The sequence below is a fragment of the Lethenteron reissneri genome, chromosome 26 (genome assembly GCF_015708825.2).
Source record: "Lethenteron reissneri isolate LAM-NWPU_2019-01 chromosome 26, ASM1570882v1, whole genome shotgun sequence".
Classification (NCBI taxonomy): Eukaryota; Metazoa; Chordata; class Hyperoartia; order Petromyzontiformes; family Petromyzontidae; genus Lethenteron; species Lethenteron reissneri.
This window is the reverse complement of record NC_083804.1, coordinates 24994200-25017045: the sequence shown is the minus strand read 5'-3', so window position 1 is coordinate 25017045 and position 22846 is coordinate 24994200. Positions and strand designations below refer to the sequence as shown.

Below are 22846 nucleotides of genomic sequence, written 5' to 3'. Positions count from 1 at the left end.
ACAGCCACTCACGCACTCACCCACGCACATACCCAGGCACTCACCCACGCACTCACCTACTCAGCCACTCACCGCACTGTAGCTCGCAACAACACAGCCACTCACGCGCTCACCCACGCACACACCCACTCACCCACTCACCGCACTGCAGCTCGTAACAACACAGCCACTCACGCACTCACCCACGCACTCACCCACGCACTCACCGCACTGCAGCTCGTAACAACACAGCCACTCACGCACTCACCCACGCACTCACCCACGCACTCACCCACTCACCGCACTGCAGCTCACCGCACTTATCGTTCTGCTTCTTCCCTCGCACCGCTCCACTTTAGAATTCCCTCCTCCCGTCGTCTCTCTTCCCCAAGCGCGTACAGTAACAACTTTGCTCAATTCACGAGATGTGTTAGACTCGGTTACAACTCTGGACCGGTAATGGGTTGTGTAAGAAATACTCTTTTTTAATGTGGAGAGATGGATATGGGAAGAAGACGTGGCTTGATTCTTTATTTTGTCACGACAACCTTGATTGGTTGCTAGCTGATTTGCGTTCATAACTTTTGGGCCCTGTGCTCAGCAACTGTGTAAAAAATTAAATTCTGTGCTCAGATTATTTGTGCTGAACCAATACTGATGTACTTATGAAGGCCCGTGTGGCTGATGAGATGTTTAACAAATAATATATTTGATTTGGAGGGATGGATGTGGGATGGAGGCGAGTTGCCTTCCCATTCATCATGTCACTTGTAAACATTGATCATTTACGAGTACAAATTACATTCTATCCAGCTGTTTAACCAGATGAGAGGCCGTTGACAGACGTTAATTATCTGCCAAGGGAGACCCTAACACCGACAGCTCAGTTCACAGTAGGGCTGAACTATTTGGGGAAAATATCTAATTGCGATTTTTCTGACATATTGCGATTTGATTTGCAATAAAATTTGTTTAAAGTCAAGCTTCAGTTCAATATTCACTGTGTGATAGATTTAAAACATGCGATGGAGCATTACCACATGATACCATAAAAATATGAACTGATCTTATTCTTAGGTGTTTTCGGTAAAGTCACGTAGGTAAAACATCAAAATTAATAAAAATAATAAAATAAAAATAAAGATCACGACGTTTCGGAGGCAACACAAGTCTCCGTCATCAGGTGGGACAGTCACAGCCAGATCAGCTGCATCAAGTGAGGCAATGATTCAAGATGTAATTGCCTCATTTGATGCAGCTGATCTGGCTGTGACTGTCCCACCTGATGACGGAGACTTGTGTTGCCTCCGAAACGTCGTGATCTTTATTTTTATTTTATTATTTTTATTAATTTTGATGTTTTACCTACGTGACTTTACCGAAAACACCTAAGAATATGATTCCTTGCAGTCACGAAAGCTTCAAGTCTAGAATGAACTGATCTATAAATTATAATGCAAGGATGATACCTTTAAAAATATGAATTGCTTCCAAATATGTGTTTATTATTTTTTTTTAAATCAAACATAGAACAATTGACAAATTTCGTGACTGCAGGAATTCACCGAAAGACCCAAAGAATAGAACAATTGTTAAGTTAAATAAATAGATTCATAATAAAAATAAAACAATTCCAATAACAAAGTAATAGGACTTTTCAAATCGCAAAAAATCTCAGCCTTTGCGATTAGCGAATCGCATTTTTCAAATTGCGATTTCGATTTGAAATCGATTAATCTTTCAGCCCTAGTTCACAGTGCCCAGAATGTTGGCATCAGCGTGGTACGGAGAGATGAGATCGGCTCTGACGCAGCAGCCAGAGATGGCGAGAGATGGCCCCTGCTTGAGGAGGCCTTCATCCAGCCGTGGCTCAACCGTGAATGATGCCGCGAGTGCAGCGGTCAACGCCACGTGCGGCCACTGCCGCGCGTGCAGGTGCTCCCCTCACGCGCCTGATAGTGCAGCACGTGTTTCAGCTGCCGCCTGGAAATTTTTGACGAAACCTCTCCTTTGGCGATAATGCACTCGGCGATCTAGAATTCAAAATGAAAAGTCAAAGTGATGTCCCCATGGCATTGAGCTCGGGTGATGGCCGTCTTCTGTTTACAGCGCTGAGCCAGTGCGGGAAATTGCAAATTCCTATGACAAAGGGTTAGTCCATCTATAGGATAACTACTGTTGACTTGTCAACATCGTGATGCTTGTGTTATTAACCCCGTAGTTTATGCGTGATTATGATTGGACCTCACAAGCTATAGATGACAAGCTGTGTACTCTACCACTCTGCCGCCATCCACAGCGCATAAAGAATTGTGTTCATATCATTATGTAACGATCACGGAAAAAGTATCCTTTTCATGACATGTTTTTTTAATCAGCACTTGACCAATTCCATTAAAATAACACATAGTCTTGAGCCCCTTGTCCACTCCTGGATGGAGAGATCATTGTGGCTTTCGGTCATGGAGGTTGTTTGACTTCACCACGCTGTCCAATTCAGGTTGGTGAAGGGAATCACCAGGACCTCTTCAGATATCAAGCTCCAACGTTGTTAGCCACAGCCAAGAATACAACTCAGGACCGAGTCCGTAGCAAAGTGCCCAAACCACAGCGCCACTGCTGAATTTTATTCAATGCTGTTTGAGCCAGTGCATGTGCCTTGCGTGTGGATCAGAAACGCGTTCACTGCCAGTGACTGTGGTGTAAGCTGAGAGGGCTGTTAGACGTGTGGAGCAGTCCACACCTGGGGGATGATTACACCGAGAGACGGGAAGCAGAACACGCGGGTTGGAGAACATACGCAAGTCAGAGGCGTCACGTTGGCTGTTGCGAGAATAAATTGGAGTTGCGCAGGACGTGTCGTGGTTAGCAGGGACGATGACCAATGGAAATTGAGTGTCGCTTCACCCCTCCTTTTGATCGACTGCGCCGCCCATAACATTCGCAAGCAGCATACATCTCTGCGTTGACGACCACTCCGGTTGTAATTGTGAGCTGAGCGCTGGCTCGGGCCAGTAGCATGGGTAAGCGTCCCCATTGTGAGCACCGGAACGGAAGCGCAGACGGGCGTCTAGACAGGCCACCCGTTCAACGGGACGGGCGGGCGGGGAGCACTGGGAGGGAGGGGGGGGGGCATGGCCGGGGGGTGGGAGTGAGCATTTGTGGGGTATAAAAGAAGTTTGAATGCAGCAGGAGCAGCGTGCGGTGTGCGTCGGTAGTTGATTACGGCCGCGACACTCGTCGCGCTGTGCTCGCCGCTCACTCGGGAGGGGCGTCATTGTTATCATGAAGGTGTTATTCGTATTACTTCACTTGTTCAACCAGGGAGACCTCACTGAGTCTCGATAATCTTTTGCAGGAGGGGTCCTGCCATGTTTTCAGAGTGGTGGTCGGTGATTGCTGTGGTTTTTTTTGGTCTCCCAAATTTTTGGAATTGTATCACGGGACCTTAACCATCCACTGCAAAGTAGATGGGGGCACCGTATGTCATGGTGACTACACGCCCAGTATTAATCGGGGCGGCCTGCCGGGTTGAAGCGTAAACCTCCGTAGCAGCCGGCGAACGCGCTCCCGCTGGGCCATGCTGACGCCCCTGAATAACGACGAGGTGGGCGCCTTCACAGATGTGTTCCGTCGAACCCGCCCCTCTGTCTTCCTCCGTGTGTGTACTTCAAGAATCTGCCCGAATTGCTACAATGCAGCACAGGCGTAGCGTGAACATCGGGATATTTATGGAATAAGCGTTAGTCTGACGTTTTTTTAACCAGATGAGAACTCGGCAGGCCGGGATGAGTCTCATTCGGATGTCATGAAGACTTACACGGTGTGAATTGGGCCGAGTGTTGCCACGCCGTTTCCACTGCAGAACAAACGCAGGCATATTTCCAAGTCAGCACGAGGTCTATCAAAGCTATATGCGACTCCGGCACAAGATCTCATGACGAAGCAATCCCCGCCACTCGAACACAGATGCGGCCAAATACCCAGACAGGTGGCAAGCCGAGGCGTGGACATTTGTATTCGCTGTCCCGTACTTGTGCAGCTTTGTGTCTCCTCACCCGCACCGCGCTCCCACCTCTCTCAGCCGGCCTCTCGAATCAGCGGCCCCTCGAATCAGCGGCCCCGATAGCTGCGCGCGGTCGAACGCGTGGGGTGGCCTGTGTGCCCCTCGTCCCATTTCCCCGTGGACGGGAGAGACGGAGACAGAAGAAGAGTTACATAAAACGCCCTATTCGCCAGAGTTTTAAATCGGTCAGAGTCATTTCCCTTCGCAGCCACTTCATAGCGCGAATCGTGTTACCGAGCAGGAAATCATTCCGCTGCTCACGTGCCAGCGCCCGATAAAGCAATGGATCCAGGCTGCAGCAAGCAATCCAGCAATTTGTTCTTATCACCAGACGCAAATTGTCTCCAGCTGGGGACGGAAAGATTAGGCAGGAAATCAGAGACCCAACCGGCTCTGCCTTTGAAAATGGGCGCCCTCGGAGGGGAGCTGGCGAGCGAGAGGCTGTCGCGTCAATCAGGGCGACAAAGAGGAGAATGAGGCGCTGATAATACGATGGCACTTTCACTTCCCGGGGTTTTAGGATTAAAAGGAGAATCAACTGCCTCAGGGAAAAAAAGGATTTAGAATCGCTGAGCCCCGAGGGGCTTGGATGGTTCATTGGACCCTGAAAGTAAAAAAAAACTCTCGCTTCTGGCACTTTCTTCCCCTTCATTCTTCCCTCCTTAAAGAAGAAAAAACAAAACCGCGCAGAGTTGATTTTGCCCGGTCTCTGTTTCCACCCCAGTGCAATTTAGATGAAATGGAAATGTTTACGTTTAAAGTCTCGCCTTATTTCCCGTAATTCCAGAAAAGCGTTGCAGTGTTTCGGCGATGTTTGAGAGCGCCATCTCTGCTGCTTCTGCTGCTGCTAGCTTAAGAGACAAATATGTACGCCTAAAAGTTTCATGAAACAACCTAACAAGGCAAGCAAATGGGATGTTTTTTTCTTCCTTTCTGGCAGGGAGGCAAACATAGCCCTGTGCCCACCCACATACTTAAACACTTAGGGTTGGTGGGGCCGGCTAATGAGCGCAGAGGGTTTCAAGTAGAGCAGCCGACTCGCCACCTGCTCAAGGGGGGAGGCAGTGATTTGTTACCTCGCTCCACAGGCCGTGTAACTGGACTCTCGCCTGCAAAAGGCCAAGACATAACTCTTACACAATTACCTCCCGGCTGTTTCTATTGGTTCCAGAAGGCATCCTCTGGCTTTGCCCGACGACTGCCGAAGAAACCTTTACACCCCCCGCAAACCGCTTGCTTAACCGCGGTCATGGCGTCGCTGGGTTGCGCTGTCGCCGGCACGCTGCGATGATTACGCAGCTCGCCCTAATGAACCACCTGCTGCGCTGAATGTTTTTAGCTCTCGCCGGCTTCAAAACAAAAACACCGGGCCGCCCGTGATTTTTTTTGGGGGGTAACTACCCCAGATCAATCGGCCCGTATTCAGGACGTTTAATCATGATACTAATAATAATAACAACGCATACAATGTTTGCTAAGAGGGCGCCCATCGCGCAATCTCCCCAGGGCCGGCTGATGGATGGCCGGTCGCTGCACCTGCTCGCAGAAGGGCAAATGTTAAGTTGCGCGAAAAACAATCAACACGGTTATTTATAAACCAGCGGAGCGGGCTCACGGCACCCGCGGCACTTCTGAACTGGCTCGGGGGAAGCTGGGGGGGGGGGGGGGGGGGGGGTTGGCAAGGGGGGCGACGGTCAGAGCGGCGAGTGAGACTGGTGGCAGCGCCGATGGGTTTGTCACATTCCAGGTGTGCGCGCGCGCGCCAGCGGTTACTTATGACGAGCATGGCGGGGGGGGGGGGACAGCCCGATCTGTGGTGCGGGGCCGTGAGAGTCACGCGGGAGCCACGCAGACTCTGAGTTTATCCTCCCCGCGTGAACGCAGGCGTGTCGGAGGGCACCTCGCGTCGCCATGCCAACGGGCTCACGGGGGATTCTATTTGAATGTTCAGGCAGTTCACGAGGGATTGTTGGTTCAGGCAAGTTTGACTCTGCTGATGAGATGTCGAATGCTGAAACATGGTCCAGAGTTTCCTTTGTGTTGAACCAATGCTGCTGAAATTATTCATTTACAGAAGGCCTTGTGGATGATGGAATGTGAGCAATATTTTGTATGTTCACGTGGAGAGACAGATATGACGAGGTGTATTGTCTGTTTATTCATGGTGTTGCTCATATTCTCCACAATGGTGCTCGAGATCATTCTGCATGATTGTTGTGTTCCATTGATCTTCGAGAGGACCACAGTAGGGCCTAATGACGCCACCAGAGAGATGACGCAGCACGCCTAGCGCGCCGTTCCATCGCGATCATCACAGTCGCCATCGGAGGAAACTCTTGGGCGGTAAGGAAACACAATCGACGAATGCCACGGGAATAGAACAGATAGAGGTACCGCTACGACTGCAGTGCGTTAGTGGGACTCGCTCAGTCCGTACTGTGGCGCGGGCTGTAGGCGGCACATGATAAACGGACTCTTGAATCTGCGTGTGCGGGGCGTTCTGCGTTCCCTGGTGACTCCGAGTGTCTCCTCCACGCAAGCCAGACACTCGTACAATCGCGTCTCATGACTTCGAGGCTTTCCAAGAGGGGAGACCATCCTCATTGATAATTGTATTTACTGTTACTGTACTTCAAGTCTGTAGCAGCCATTGCCAATCCCAATGCTGATAGAAGACCTCGCAATATCAACACCACCCCAGTCAACACCACCGATCGCCCTCTCTGTGGTTGTGCACTGCATACATAATCAATCACCAGGCTCAAAGCAATGCACCATCGTACAACTAATGTGGCTCGCACAAGTGCGGTGGGCTTGGGCAGGACACGTCACGGCTAGAAGGGGCGATGACCGATGGTCAAGAATAATGACTGAGCAGCAGCAGAGGACGAGCACTGAGGAGATGGAGCTGAGAGAGCAACTCATGTGCAGTGGGTGCTGGTTGGATTGTTACATCATGAGATAGCGAGAAGTGTCTTGGGGAGACCTTCATCCTGCAGTGGATAGATCATGGCACGCGGCGATGATGGTGACATCTCACTTATCACCACTGTTGTGGTCAGAGCCATCGTTGTCCATGTGTTGCACAGACGGTCCAACATACTTCTTCAAGGCTTGCACATGGCGTGCAAAGTGTTGCACGTGACTGGCCGTTACTTATTATTCACACATCCTTAATTATCTCTTGAATTAAAACAAGCACAGTAGCTCCAACCCTTGTGGATTAAGATGCGTTTGTTGTCAAGCAATTATCAGATGAGGGGAAGGCTACTGTGCATGCACGGCGTGTGCATGTTTATTCTCTGAAGGCACATGCATTTAGTGGGATGTGAAGCCCAGAATCCAGAATCTGTCTCAAACCTAAGTTCCACTGGTCAGCATAACAACAATTATTTAAAGACCTGTGTAATTTTACCTCGAGATGCAGGCCTTGTCATGCTGTATCAGTCATAGAGGTTGTTTGACCATACTTCACCACGCTGGTCAGTTTCAAGTTTTAAGCTAATTTTGTTAAACTGGGTGAGAACTCAAGATACCCTTAAAAGTCAAATTTTCAAGAGTGGGCTGGGTCACGAAACTTATGAAAGCAAAAGCAGAGAAACAAGTACTACAATGACGAAAAGAGAAATCAGGGCAAAAATAACTGCGTTCCAGAAGAACTCAAAACCCAGTGTGAGCTGGTGGAGCGAGCAAGAGAGAGAGAGAGACATGGCTCACCACTGGTGTTATCTGTAGCCAAGAATCAAACTCGGGTTGGCAGCTTCGTAGCGCAGTAAGTTAGCCACTGTGCTACATGTCACCACATTGCAGCTTATATCATGAGTAAGTTCTAGAAAAGTTAATCGGTATTGCCATGAGGCATACGTAAAAACCACTCCTATTTATATGATGCAAGTTGAACAAGGTGCAGCTATTAGAAAAGTTGATATATTTTTTGTTTCATTAAAATCCTATTCTAGATGCCATAGCTGCAGGTTTAACCTTTTTCTAAACGTATAATTTATTTTTATTTCATTAACAAAATTTGACGGAGAGGTGAAAAAATTATCTCACGTCATATTTATTTCTCCTGTTGTTCCTAATCTGTATACGTGTCGTCACCTACAGGAATGGGCTTGGCAATCATTTCAGCGCCCTTTACGTCAGATTTCCGCAAAACCTCCATCACCCGGCCAAATGTGTCTCCCCGTCGTTCTTGACAGCTGCAGGCTGCCCTCCTCCTCCTCCTCTCCTCCCTCGCTCTCTCGTTTTGTTTGGCCGTAGCTCTCTAACAGGTGACACTGGGTTATCAGCACCTGTCACGAGCCCACAGAGATTCTCTCTCACGCGCGTTTTTTTCCCCGGCGCGCGCGGGGCTTGCGTTTCACGGCGCGCGCACACCGAGCCTCGGTGTCGCGAGATTCCTTCCCCCGTCACGTGACGCGGCCCACGCCACTCTCTGCTAAGTCGCCGACTTACGGAGATGTTACATTTTTTTCTCAAGAGTGAGCACGTGTTGATGGCTTCTTGCAGAACGTGGCATTTGGAAATCCACTTTGAGAGATGGGCTCACAATCGCTATTTGACCCCTGCAGGCGCATAGCTTTAATTTTGACCGTTTTTTATTTAACATTATTTTACCCAGATGCACGTTTGAGATGAGACATCCGCTTGCAGCCTTGCCACAGCAATGTTGTCGAGGCGTGTGCTGTTTGTTGCTAGGTAGGCCATCGCTCGTGTAGATGTTCTATAAAGTGTTACATCACATTCAATAAACCATTGTTACACAACGCACCCCCTTGTTAGTTTCAGATTATAGAATTCAAAGTATGTGTCGCTCCACACTTTTCAGCGTTTAATATATTTTAACCAGTGCCCATATTTCTGATCTAATAGTTAAACCAGTCAATAAGCACCACGTGTATACCTTCATCTTCAGGCACATTTGTGTTCTGATTTTCACGATTGCATTTACTTTTCCAAAAGCATCCAATTATTTTACTCAATTAAATACAAATGCATGTTCTACATTATAGCAGACACCATCTTCACGGAACAATTTTATTTTAAATAAATCTGAATTTCCAAACGTAATTTCCCCTTTTCATGGACTCACAGAAACGCGTCCCACTTACGCGAGCAAATAGCTGTGCAAGCGACGATCACTTTCGCTAAATGGAAAAAAATAATCAACCGAAAACCGCATGGGTGCCAGACGGCGTTTGCACCCAGAGCTGGGCCTGCACGCCGCGAGACGCGGCTGAGTGAGCCGGGTCACGAGTAAAGCAGGGAATTGCCACGGACGAGAACCCCCGGCCTGCCACGGGCTCGCGGTTCCTTTGTCCGGCTGCTTCCTCTGTCATTCATCTGCAAATTCACGACACCGCCCCCCCCCCTCCTCCCCCTTGCGCGCCCCGTCGCGCGCTCCCTTTCTGCGCGTCCCGCCACAGTAAGCCGCTCCGAAAATAGGCCCCCCCAGGTCGTGCGCACAGCCAATTTGTAAAGGTTAATTTGTCCAATTAACCCGTGAACGTTCGGTGGGGTGGGTGGGGTGGGGGGGTGGTGGGGGATTGTCCCCGGGGGTTGGTTTAAGTTGCCGGCATGTCAGCAGGGGATGGCTGGGTGTGGAGGGGGCGGTGGTGGCGGTGGGTAGGGCGAAGGGGGGCAACCAGGTCTCATCCGAGAGCTGCGCCACTGTCACCACTCGTGCCAGCGGAGATCAGCTACAATGAAACGGGGGGGGGGGGCGGGGGGGGCTTCTCTTAATCTCGTTACACGCCTAATTAGTAACGAATTTTCCCCCTTGATGCGTCCTCAAATCCCGGGGCTTAGCCGTAAGCCACTGCTTGGGAAACACCGGGCAAAGGGTTTTACAGTTGTCGTTCGCCCATTGTCTGGGAGTCGCAGCTTTAGCAGCGGTTTTATTTGCGAAAAACAATGAGACGTTCTGTTAATGTTTACCTATACATTGGATAATTAATCAGCGTTCCACGCAGTTAAGCTATGGCGTAACTTCATCATCACATAATCGGTCATCATCGGCCATGATCAATCCGCGACTGAACGAAGGCCACCCCAAGCCACCACCACCTCTTACGATGTTGCAAAACGGCAATCCATCCAGCGCCTGCGCATTCAATGATTTAATCACTTCATCTGCCCAGTGGATGTCCATTCAGACGCGTTCTATTTCTTGCTGCCACTCCTACCATTATTCTTCTAGAGTAGGCGTATTTTCAGCTGAAAATAATAGTTGTGTACAACTAGTGAAAACAATTCCTGTTGCTAGGAGCCATTATATTTTGTGATAATTAAAATAATGAAATAGTTGTATACAGATAAAAAATTGCGCTGAAACTTCTTGACTGCATTTTGTACAAAGAGTACATGTGCGTATATTACGTGCAAATATGAAGACCCCCCTCCATCGCAGACTCTTGTGGCAGGCGGTGAGAGTGAGTGTACAGCGTACGCAGAGTCAAACGTCTCTCTGATGGCCATGTAGATCGTTGAGGCGAATGCTGCTAGAGAACACGCCAGGCCGCCTTTGTGTCCCCAGCGTCGATACCTATGCACACAGCCTCTGGCACCGTTTTAAAGGCTCGGTCGACCTAGGGGATGTTCTACGAGCGGTTTAGATATTCGCCACTGCACGTTGACCGTGGCCGGGAATAGAACTTGGGTGACGGCACCTGGGCACGCAGAGCGATAGAACACCAAGCCGCTGGCAAGCTGAGCCTACGTGGGGGGTCGGTGGTGTCGCGGTTCGCGCACGGAGCTACGAACAGGAGACTCGAGTTCAATTCGCTCTCACGGCCAAGAATCCGTGACGAAAACCGCTTCTGGGCCTCGGCTGGGTCAACCCAGTATAAAAAAAATAGTGCGTGCGGCTGTTTGTGTAAACATCGATACCGGGAAGACAAAGGCGGACGGGCGTGACGCTGGCCGCACCAGCCTCTTGAGCCACCGCGCTCGCTAGCAGCACTTTCCCCCCAACGGTCTGTTCAGGCTATACGGGGGATCTTTGTCTTTGTTGTGTGTGCGTACGGGACCCCTTTGAATGCTTTGGGAGCGTTCCCATGACACTGAGCGGGGCACGGCAGAGCACAAACACAGGGGGGTGGGTGGGTGGGGGGCAGCTGCCCTGGAGGGGTCAGCCACTCTGACGCGCTCGCGGCCTCCGCCGCGGCTCTTTCCCATGTGGGTGATGTCACCGAAGTATGTAAATAACCGCCGGGCTGCACACCGGCCTTTAACGAAAACTCTAACAAAAAATACCAGCCACATAATAATGAATACAAAAATAAAATGTGCCCGCTCAAATGTAGCACGCCGAGTCTGTTCTCTTGGATGAATGGGGTTTTGAGTTGAAAAAAAAACCTTTTGCTAGAAAATCAAAAGAGGAAAAGTAGGAGCCGTAGGAGTGAATGGATGTTTGGGGAGTGGTGCTCGATCTGAAAGCAGCCTTTAAAATGTATTGACAAATGTGATTTAAAACAAATGGTCAAGTATTGAATGACATAAACAGAAATACCTTGAAAACATTGCTATATATATTTTCCGAGTTGTCGTTTTTTCAACCTGAAATAATCATTTGTGTCCTTTGGAAAATATAACGTATTTTGTTACTTACATTTTTACTTATTTTGTGTTGCGTATTATATAGTTTCGTGTTGAAATTAGGAGTCATATTTTACAGAGAAGGTCTTTGGCTCCTAGAATCTGGCAGTTCGCAAGCATTGGTTCAAACAAAGCCTGACTGCTGATGAGACATTTCAGGTTAAAGCGAGTCTAGAGGTTGCTTGCGTTGCGCTTATGCTGCTGTTAAAATGAGCACTCCCAGAAGGCCGCGTGACTGATGGGATGTGGAACAAAATACTTTTACTTTTATACGGGAAGGAGACGAATTGTCTGCTTCTTTATTTTGTATCTTGTTGTTTAAAATGAAACATTCTTGGTACAGGAATGACGCATATGGCTTCAGTTTACGTATTTTGGCACTCGATTTCAAAGTTACATTTGTCTGTTGTATTGCATATCATTTATCATTAACCCTTACGTCGGGCACGCCGTGATAAATGTAACCAATTCGCGGCAAATTACTTTGTGCAACCCAGCGTAAACAGTCACGTGACCATTGCGGCTCTCATTTATAACTCACGGAACCTGGAATAATTACCCAAAGAATGTAGCCGCACTTCTAAACATCCTCCAACATCTTGTTTATTTAAATCTAACAATAAAAAGCTTTAGGCATAATAAAGAAACCTTATGGATGTATTTGACTACATCGTTAAAATTAATCAATAAACGCTTGGACATTGATGCAAATTATGAAAATATAGACACACCGTTTTTGTTCTCACATTTTGACGAAGATCGTGACACAGAGGTACGAGTGAACAAAGTTGATTTGCGCTCCGGGGGTGAACCACTCGCTCTCTGTGTTCCCCGGAGAACGCGTCTCGCGCATCAACGCTCACGCTCGTGTCCTCTGGTGTTCCTCTCTCTTCGCTGGCTGCGCGTGCGCAGATTGCGAGGCCTACTGCAAAGTTCCAAAGAGCAAGCAGAAGCTGAACATCAAGAAGTACTGCAAGAAAGACTACGGTGAGGACTCGGCAGGAGGCTATTGCAGCGGCAGTGTAGCTCGCGAGACGTGCACCAGCAGAGCGACGACACGGGGGGGGGGGGGGGTGAAGTGTACATTGGGCCCCGTTTCACTGCTTGCAGCAGGGCCTATGCCAAGCACGCTCCTGCACCACTGGGCCCTTCAGCAACGCACCCAGGTGGACGATCAAGGGGCCAGGTTCAGTCCCGCAGTTCGTCAAAGTAAGCCAGATGTTATTGGCAAGAGCACTTTGTGTAACCTACGGGGCCCTGTGCTGCTTCAGACATCACTCGCCAGTGATGTTAGCCGTGGTCGGGAAACAAACTCGGGCCACCGGAATTCAATGCGCAGCGCTAAGTGTTGCACCACCACTCCACTCAGACATCTTCAAAGAGGCCGTAGCCTGCCAAGATCAGTCATGAGCTCCGGAGGGGCAGGCCTGAGGCAGAGATTAAACACTTTGATTCTTGTTTATATTCACCATGGCAGTGGCAAATGAGACGGTTATTGTACATTGGGTGCTAGTCTGGCTGAGAAATTTAATTTCCTCTTCTCCAAAACGTCATCTGAGATTTTAAACGCTTGTTTTCACTCTCGTAGTGCCAGCTCTGGCAGCACTATTGGACTTAGTGGCCCCTGGGGCTTCTATGACAAATGTTTAATTTATTTGGTTCATTTGTTTAACGCTGTCTCTTCAGCTCGTTTCCTTATGAGCTGCTGCTCCTGCCGCCGTGCGCACGTGCGCGTGTGTATGTGTGTGTGTAAGTGTGTGCGTGCGTGTGTGTGCGTTTCTGTGCATGCGGGTGTGTGCGTTCGTGTGTGCGTGCATCTGTGTGTGTGTGCGTTCGTGTGCATGTGCGTGTGTGCGTTCGTGTGCGCGTTCGTGTGCATGCGTGTGCTTGTTCGTGTGCATGCATGTGTATGCATATGTGTGTGTGTGCGTGCATCTGTGTGTGTGCGTGTGCTGCGCCTGCATTCGCTTCATGCTACGAGTGAGCACGCGTGTTTACTCGTGCGCACGTGTGTGCAAGGGCGTGACAGCGGTGTGCGTGTTAGAGAGTGCACGTGCGTACTCGAGTGGAAGCCTGTTGAGGGATATCCATGTGAGCTCCCTCCTCTGTGCCCATGCGTGGACCTGCTCCTGGTGGAAATATTTGGTGTGCGTGCATATGGGTTGATATGCAGTCTTCCCAATCGCCGTTTCCATTGAACAAGGCCCAATATTATAGACGGAGTGCTCTTGCCAGAACATTTCGTAACGCAGAAGCATGAGTTTCACAAGCCCGATTCTGCTGTGGAGACCCATTCGGTTTAAACTGGTCCGGAGTTAGCTTGCTTAAATAAATGTTAAATCTTGGTTTAAAGCTTTTGTGACTGCAGGAATTCATATTCTTGGGTGTTTCGGTAAAGTCACGTAGATAGGTTCAAAGAAAATAACAAAAATAACAAAAAACTACGAAGTTTCGATGGCAACACAAGCAATCGTCATCAGGAGAAACAATAGCGGGAAAGCTGCTGAGACAGGATCATTTTTAAAGTTTTAAATGTGTGTAGCCCAAGGGTCATTAGCGAAGTGGGCGGGGCTAGTGATGTTAAGGTGATAAATGTGCATGTCAATGCACGATCGGAGAGCTACCTCCACGACGACGAAGCTGCAGATACAATGTGGCCACCTCCGCAGCTTCGTCGTCGTGGAGGTAGCTCTCCGACCGTGCATTGACATGCACATGTATCACCTTATCATCACTAGCCCCGCCCACCTCGCTAATGACCCTTGGGCTACACACATTTCAAACCTTTAAAACATCCTGCCTCAGCAGCTTTCCTGCTAATTTTTTCTCCTGATGACGATTGATTGTGTTGCGATCGAAACGTCGTAGGTTATTATTATTATTTTTTGAACTTATCTACGTAACTTTACCGAAAGACCCAAGAAAATAAATAAACGTTGTTGGACAATGTTGGTTTGGAGCAGCCAATTGGCTGTCGGACTCAAAAAACTTTTTTTTAATATCCAGCTCAGCGTATCCACGCGGTTACCCATAATGCTTCACAATAACACATAACGAGTTAATTAGACGGATGATGTCGTCTCACTGGTGGTGTTTTTGAAGTTATATAGAAAGCAGACCACTCATTTGTCATTCAATCAATAAAAAAATTGCCCACTCAACTTGCCCCCGCGGGCAGCAGCGCCGTCTCCGTGCCGCCGCCGCCGCCGCCGCCGCTGCACCTCCCAGTGGACACCGCTTCGCCATGGCGGTCACCAATAAACATGCCCGATCGCGGTGGCGCACGCTCACAGCGGCGGGGCTGTTTGTGCGAACCTCAGGCGGCACGTGTGGTAAACTCATTCTGCTCTCTGCCCGTAACCACGTGGCTATGAAATGGATTTTGTTCTTCTGATTTCATACGACCGGAATGCGCCCAGCAAAAGTGAAGCCACGCCCGTGGGACTTCTTGGCAAGGACGCTGATGCTGAGGCATCCGTCTCGGGAGCTTTTGGATATGTGCTCCTTCTCTTTTGCTGTTTATGCATTTACAATGTCAAAACAACACATTTATGTCCGCAACTTTTAGTTTTACATATACAGGGTGCCTAATTTTTTTTACACTTATATGGGAATATCGTTTGTAATGGAAAATGAACGGATACTACACTGTAACTTGATAACAAATGTATATGAATAGCTTCAACAAGTCAGAGTCTCAACTTGTTCGCCATCATTGTCAACACGTGCCTGGAATCTTCTCCAGGTGATCTCCAGAGCCCGGAGGAACATTTCTCGTGGTACTGTTGCAAATTACATTGGCCCAAAGAGCCATGGGGGAAATCGGAATGTTTCTAAGCTTCACCTTTATGGCACAAACACTTGCATTGGAACAAAAATGGCGGTCACATTTACAAAATGCCAGTTACCAATTGTAACAGAAGCAGTATAAGCACACGTGGAAGGTAACGGGTTGGCCAACCAACCCAATTCTGAAAACGTCCTGCATATTACTTACTTAGAGATGACATACAGGTTTGAGATTGGTCACCGCACCGTGGGCTGCTACTCATCATCCACTGGTGCAGGAGGTGTGTGGCCGGGTTGAGGACGCTTGGCAGGTGAGCCGCATGGGGGTGGCCACCGCCTGCCCTGCTTTGAAACTGATCGTGCAGCCCGCCAATAGCTCAAACGTAATTCTCTCTCTTACTCAACACCCCCTCTTACGGACACCTACAAGCCGCACGACGAATCTCACACACACGCGTGCGTTCGTGCGTGCGCAGCCATCCAGGTACACGTGCTGAAGAAGGAGGCGGTAGGCGAGTGGACCAAGTTCAGCGTGAACGTGGTGGCCGTGTTCCGGCGCCGCAGCGGCGGTGGCGCCGGCGGCGAGGGCCGTGCGCGCCGCGGCGACCTCGCGCTCTGGGTGCCGAGCCGCGACGTCGCGTGCCGCTGCCCGCGCCTGCAGGTCGGCCGCAAGTACCTGGTGCTGGGCGGCGAGGCCCACCAGGGGGCAGGGGCAGCTGGGGCTTCCGAGTGGGGTGGCGGCGGCGGTGGCGGGGGCCCACCTCCGGCCGCGATCGCCGCCACCGGAGGGCTCCTGGCCGACCGCTCGAGCATGGTGGTGCAGTGGCGCGACACGTGGGCGCGCCGCGTGCGGAAGTTCCAGCAGAGGGAGAAGAAAGGCCGCTGCGGGAAGCTATGAGGCCCCCCCCCCTACCGCGTCTCTCCACCAACGCCCCCCAACCCGTCGACTCTCGGCCGAGCCGCACCGCCCCATCCCGTTCCGCCCGGTGCTCCTCTGCGGTCGCGAGAGAGAGAGCGAGCGTCGGTCGCGTGATGGATCGCTGCCGGTAGTCCGACCGTGGCGTGCGGGAGGCCCGCGTGGATTGCGTGCGCGTCGCTTCTCTTTGTTTCGCCGAGCTGGACAAACGGAGCGAGGTCGAGGCTTTGACTCGGCCAGGGGACTTCCGCAGAAGCGCGAGAAACAACGCGACGGAGCGAAGCTGCAGCCGCGGGCCCGTCACTTTCACGGCGTTCCGACAGCGTCAGATTCATAATCGGCGGAGCGTGTCCGCGCGTGTGTCCTTGTGCACGAGTTAGCAAACTATAATTCCCACCTTCGTACCCCGTATATATGTATGCGCCTGTATATACATATATAGCAAGCATACGATTTTTTTTATTGCATACTTAATGTGTTGTGAAGTATAACAACAATGACTGCGATGTTATGCGTCTCGAGTGAACAGCTTCACCTTGACGGGGAAGAGCTGAGCAACTTGCATTACGGATGTTGACACACGATCACCGGTCACAACGCATCGCTACACATGTCCGTTTACACCATGTTGGCAGATTTACGAAAATATCACCACAGAATAACGACTAAAGCAACTGAATGCAGTTCATATTCAAATTATGGGTTCTGGGCAATCCGAAATAAGAGCTAGTTATCGTTTATGATCCCATTATAACGATCACAATGTACCACCTGCGCTATTCGCTTTCAGTAAATGTCTATGGAATGGAAGGACTTTCACTGCGAAGTCGTAACATTCACAACTGTCATGAGCAAATTACTCCAGGGCGGTCATTTATCATCACTCTTGCATGATCGCTCCCAGGTTGTTTCCGTTCCTGTTAGAATTTGCCTTCGCACTGAGGATGTGATTCGGATCCGTGAGAGATGAAGACAGATTGGAGAGGCTTTCAGACCAGCAGTGGATTGAGCGTGGCTGATGGTGACGACGATGAATTGATTTAATTGGTGAATCTCTTTCGATTGAGGTGGCAATGGACAGACACATTGCCCTATTTCACGTGCACCGAGTGTGCATTCAGCCAACGCGTGCATTTTAAAGAACGGTGTCTTTAAAATACGTCAGTGTCATTTGGAACGTGCTCACATGTATAAAGCTATGCGCGCACACACACGCACAGAGACGCAACGCACTGTAATTTAGATGTCTACGTTTGTTTGCTCGTTTTGAATTTATTGTAAGGCAAAGTAGTGGCAAATGCATAAAGCTGGCCGTCCTGAGAATTTACGAACTCACGCGCGTCGTCCTGTCGCTATCTGAAGCTAGCAAGACAAAAATCACCTAATCATAAAGTATATCAATCAACGCAAAGTAACGCGAAATAAAACATTTACCGAATTTATCTCACAAATTGCCTTTTGACGGTGGGCCAGAATGGCTGCATTGAAAGCTTACGGTGTGCGTGGCATTTGCTGTTTTCCTTTTAACCGACAAACAAAGCTCCCCAACTAAGTCTGCAACCGAGGCGGCCAGGGAGGAGTAGGCGCACCGAGACACCACCGCGCACCCTGCAGGGTGGTGGTGGTGGTGGGCCATGCGCGGGGTGGGCGTGGGGGCGCGGCTGCACTCCGTTCTCCCATCGCGCCACCGCCACTGCCGCCACTCTCGTCGTCTTTTCCGTCTCCCCTCGAGTGCTGGAGCAGCCGCGCCGCTCACAGCGCTCGCTGGATGGCGCGGCGCTGCAGCAGTGGCACGGAGAGCCGGGGTCTCGTCGGCCCCTGCCTTCGCTCGCGGTGTACATCACCAAACCTCGAGTAGAAATTCGTTTCGAACGAGAATTTAACGAAAAAAATTCTTCACATAGGGCATCGCGACTTGCAGTTCAGCGGCCAATGCGACGACGTCGTTTTGATGATGTCTGCGGTCCTCTTCTTGCGCATGGAGGCGGGCAGTTGATTGGCGGCGTTTGTGCGATCACGCCGAGGTGAGCCAGCGGACGGCTTCACGTGTAGCCTCATGGGGAATGTCCGAAATGCTGCCGGCGAGTGACCAAAGCGGGCAGTGGCTTTACCGTGCACTCCACGGTTCTAGATCGGTCGCTGGGGTTGCACTCAAACTTCCGGTGTCGCTTCCGGATTGTCCATGGCTTGCAGGCAAACGTAACCCTTAACTATCCATTTCTTAAGTTTGCCTTCAGAGCGTTTTGTAAACATTATGCGAGCCCCAAAATCTACCACGCTGAGTGCCAATTCTCTGGCAATGACTGACGGCGTAGAGCGCTCATCTGGTTAATGTGCGACACTTTTGAATCTGCCCTTTGATCATCGTTTTCTTTACAAGAAACGCCGAGCTCGAGCCAGTGCAAGAAAGGCGGTCGTGCAGGAGACGCGTGTGCGCGCGCGTGTGGCGTTCATTGCGTGTGGCCCACGTCACTTGGAGGCCTGTTGCCGTCCTCCGCGTTGCTGTCGCTGGCGTTTGCTTGCCAGGTGACGTTATCCATTAAACACTAGCGTGGAAAGTGTAGATATTGTTTTCGTACTGGACACAACGGTAGAACTATTTGTGAGTGCGCAGAGCGCGAACGTGTCTCTGGAGGTGTCGTCACTCGGCGCGGTGTGCGGGAGCTCTGGACTCCAGGGTCGACCCAATGGCATCTTCGGACAACTTTTTTGATCAAATAACAAAACACGATTCCGAATTGTACGCGTATATTTTCATACATGCCACATCATTACTCGCCTCATTGTGGAGAATAAAAGTGACAAAATATATCATCAGACGGTATGTCTCCTTCCCATATCTGTTCCTCCGCATAGACTAGGCTCTAAGAAAAGCTGTCTCGGGTGTGGAACAATCAACTTCAAGGACAGTGCTCATTATCAGAGTTATGTCTTTTGTTTGTATTATGACTGCAGGTATTGCGGTCTATGCAAACATGACTCCTTGTAAAAAGGTGTCAGTTTTGTTGCCAGATAGAAGGGTAAAAAACAATTATCAAGAGTGGAGAACTTTTTGTGGTGGTGGTAATTGGTGCAAGGCGTTTTCCTCGTATTGAACAAAATGTTGCTGAAAAATAGCTTCCCGGAGGGTGTGTGGCTGATGGGAAGTGTAAAAAATACTTGAACTCGTTACGTGGAGAGACAGATATGGAAGTGGGCCCTATTGTGTGATTCATTGTTTCGTAACAAATATTTTCAGGTATTTATACGAATGAGGATGTCACTTAATTTAGCAAATAAACAGATACACCTTTTAATTTCTCGATAGAATATAAATAAATCCTTTCCTATATTTTGAATATAGTAGACTCACACTAATTTGAATTAATCGGGCCCTTGCTGAAAATGGGTCTGCATTTAAGAAACTCGCCAGAGGTGTGAACACGCTTAAAGTAAAGCCATGGTGATTTGTAGTCCTTGTGAAGGGACGAAAGCATAGCATTTGTGATATGTACCTCCGCAAGAGCCGATTACATAGCAACATTTACAATAATACAGAGTCTTACAAAATTATCCGATAGGATTATTAAGCGTTCTATATAATTTTAGGGTAACATAAGATATTGAGGATTTTTTTGTGTGATAAGTTACGCATTTTATATCGCTAGTTTAAGATATCTTTAAATAGCTTGGTGACTATAATTGTAATAGTACTGACTACCACTGTCATTTTCCACTTAATGCATATAAACTACCACTGATGATGCCATATAGGACATTTCGTAGTGTGTGAAAAGCAGAGCGTTCATTAAGCACTCGACGGCAAGGATTGACTAAAGACTGCGCTGCGATGCGCTGCATTGTCACAGGTCTGCGTGGCAGGGTGGAGCCTCACACAAACAGGCGCCTGTGGTCGAGTCCCGACTCAAGCACCTTTCTGTGTGGGGTTTCGATATTTCTCCCCCTTTCCTGCATGGGGTTTCCTCCCATAGCGAATACAAAAACGCAATGTAACTGATAATGGCCCAACATCCCAATGCTGACAAATTACCTGCAAATTAATCCATTTGGATTACACAGCAACATCGCCCCCGACTGCGAAAACTTCGCAGGGTCCCTCCTAAAAAGAGGCAGACTGCCTGGCGAAACAAGCGTGGTGAAAAATAATTAAATATTATACAGCATCGATGTTCGATCGTATTCATCGGATAAGATGTTAATCTTTAGTCACTGCTGCCTTGTGAGTTAGAGTAACTAAGCTATCAACGGTGATAAACTGCTACACAGCGGTAATATAAAACATTTAATCAATGCAGTAACACTTCACACTCGAAACGTGTTGTACGATTCTGCAGAATCTCACACAGGGTCCCTACGCCTGGAGCTGGATTTATGTCGCAGTATTGTTATTAAAGTGCTGGGTTCGTAGGGTTTTAACGACTAGTCAAGGTTTATATCACATAAGGAACTCTAGACAAAGCAACCGTGTGATGATCCTTGTGGAAAAGTGAATGCTTAATTTTAAGAAGTAAATACAGATTGCGTGCATGGTTTTAAAATAACCCGTTATAGTTTGTGTAGAGTGGAAAGCTAAAATGTCGCCTGCGGTCCTCGGTGTAACTTCACTTGTGCAGCAGAGTTCGGTTTGTGGAGCCCTCAACGACGAGAGTGTCAAGTTGGTGGGGATATGCACGGGAAAGCTGACAACTCCGATTTAAAGCAGGCTGAGCCAACTCGTCATGTTGATAGAGTGTAGAGAGTTCGAGTTACATGGCAATGATAGAAACCATATTGTTCAGCATTCGGACTGCAGGGCTTCCAGACGACGACGCGGAGTGGTCACGTTTTGAAGAGAGATCTCGTGAGCTCTGTCGGTTTATACAGATTTAGAGCGTGTCTGGAAATGAGCAATTATCCAATTAATTATCATGGGCAAACATGACATTTAATTGTTCAAATATCCATGCCCCAATAGGTAAGCCACGCATGGAGCGCATTAAACAAATGGCTGATGAATGGGCTAATAGGCAGCATTCCATTTCATTGCGGCGTCGCAGCAGCTTAAAATTAAGCATTTTCGATATAAAAGTGGATTTTATAACGTTGGTAGACTAAAGACGACGCGGTCGTTTTAAAGCAAGTGTCACAGGGTAAACGGTATGTAAAATGCATAATGTATAAAGTGTTGTGTACATAACGAGCGTTCAGTGACCCGCTGTGTGTCCTTTATATGCCTGGCTTGGTAGTCACTTTGCCTGTGAGTTCGTGGAGTGAGAGTTGAGGGCACAGTTAACCTTTGAACTTTCACAAGTAGGTGTTAACCTCAAACGCATAGTATTATTTTACTACTTTTAAACACTTTACAATAATTCAATGTTTAGTTTCGTAGTTATCTTTTTAAAGGTTTTTTTTAAAGGTTTTTTTTTTCAATTTACCTATACACTAATATATTGCCCCGTTGCATTATATAAAATAAATATCTTATTTAATTTAAAAGACTGTTTGTTTATTTTATCATTTAGAAATCAAATTGAAGATTTTCTTAGTGTTGTGAATATCTGCAATTTTACGCAATGTTAGGCATAACTTTAAAGGACATATAAGCAAATATAGGTTTTAAAAATTCTCTGACTGAAAGCTTTTTGCTTGGTTTTTAACAGTTGTCCGTCGTTATCAATCGTAATAAACGCAACCTCACTGCAACAACGGAGCGGCTCCTCAGATTCATTGTGCGAAAGCAATAAATAGTTGACGCTGTTACTGTGTGTCTGCCTTGTGTGTGTATCTTGTGTGTGTCTTGTGTGTGTGTCTGCCTTGTGTGTGTGTCTGCCTTGTGTGTGTGCCTTGTGTGTGTGTGTCTTGTGTGTGTGTCTTGTGTGTGTCTGCCTTGTGTGTGTGTCTGCCTTGTGTGTGTGCCTTGTGTGTGTGTGTCTTGTGTGTGTGTCTTGTGTGTGTCTGCCTTGTGTGTGTGTCTGCCTTGTGTGTGTGCCTTGTGTGTGTGTGTCTTGTGTGTGTGTCTTGTGTGTGTCTGCCTTGTGTGTGTCTTGTGTGTGTCTTGTGTGTGTGTCTTGTGTGTGTGTCTGCCTTGTGTGTGTGCCATGTGTGTGTGTGTGTCTTGTGTGTGTGTCTTGTGTGTGTGTCTTGTGTGTGTGCCTTGTGTGTGTGTCTTATGTGTGTCGTGTGTGTGTCTTGTGTGTGTGTCTTGTGTGTGTCTGCCTTGTGTGTGTCTTGTGTGTGTGTCTTGTGTGTGTCTGCCTTGTGTGTGTGTCTTGTGGGTGTCTTGTGTATGTCTGCCTTGTGTGTGTCTTGTGTGTGTGTCTTGTGTGTGTCTGCCTTGTGTGTGTCTTGTGTGTGTGTCTTGTGTGTGTCTGCCATGTGTGTGTCTTGTGTGTGTGTCTTGTGTGTGTGTCTTGTGTGTGTCTTGTGTGTGTCTGCCTTGTGTGTGTTTTGTGTGTGTGTCTGCCTTGTGTGTGTGTCTTGTGTGTATGTCTTGTGTGTGTGTCTTGTGTGTGTCTGCA

General features: G+C 48.7%; 1 protein-coding gene across 4 annotated transcripts in view; it reads left to right on the top strand.

Moving 5' to 3' along the window:
- The window catches only part of LOC133347925 (netrin-1-like), a 98482-nt gene extending 78071 nt beyond the window's left edge, over positions 1-20411 (top strand). For all 4 annotated transcript variants that reach the window (XM_061560677.1, XM_061560678.1, XM_061560680.1 and 1 more), the window contains 2 exons: positions 12557-12631; positions 15910-20411. In XM_061560677.1, coding sequence (XP_061416661.1) covers positions 12557-12631; positions 15910-16331 — 497 coding nt within the window. In that variant the 3' untranslated portion in view covers positions 16332-20411. The remainder of the gene's footprint in view (positions 1-12556; positions 12632-15909) is intronic.
- Positions 20412-22846: the final 2435 nt, after the last annotated feature.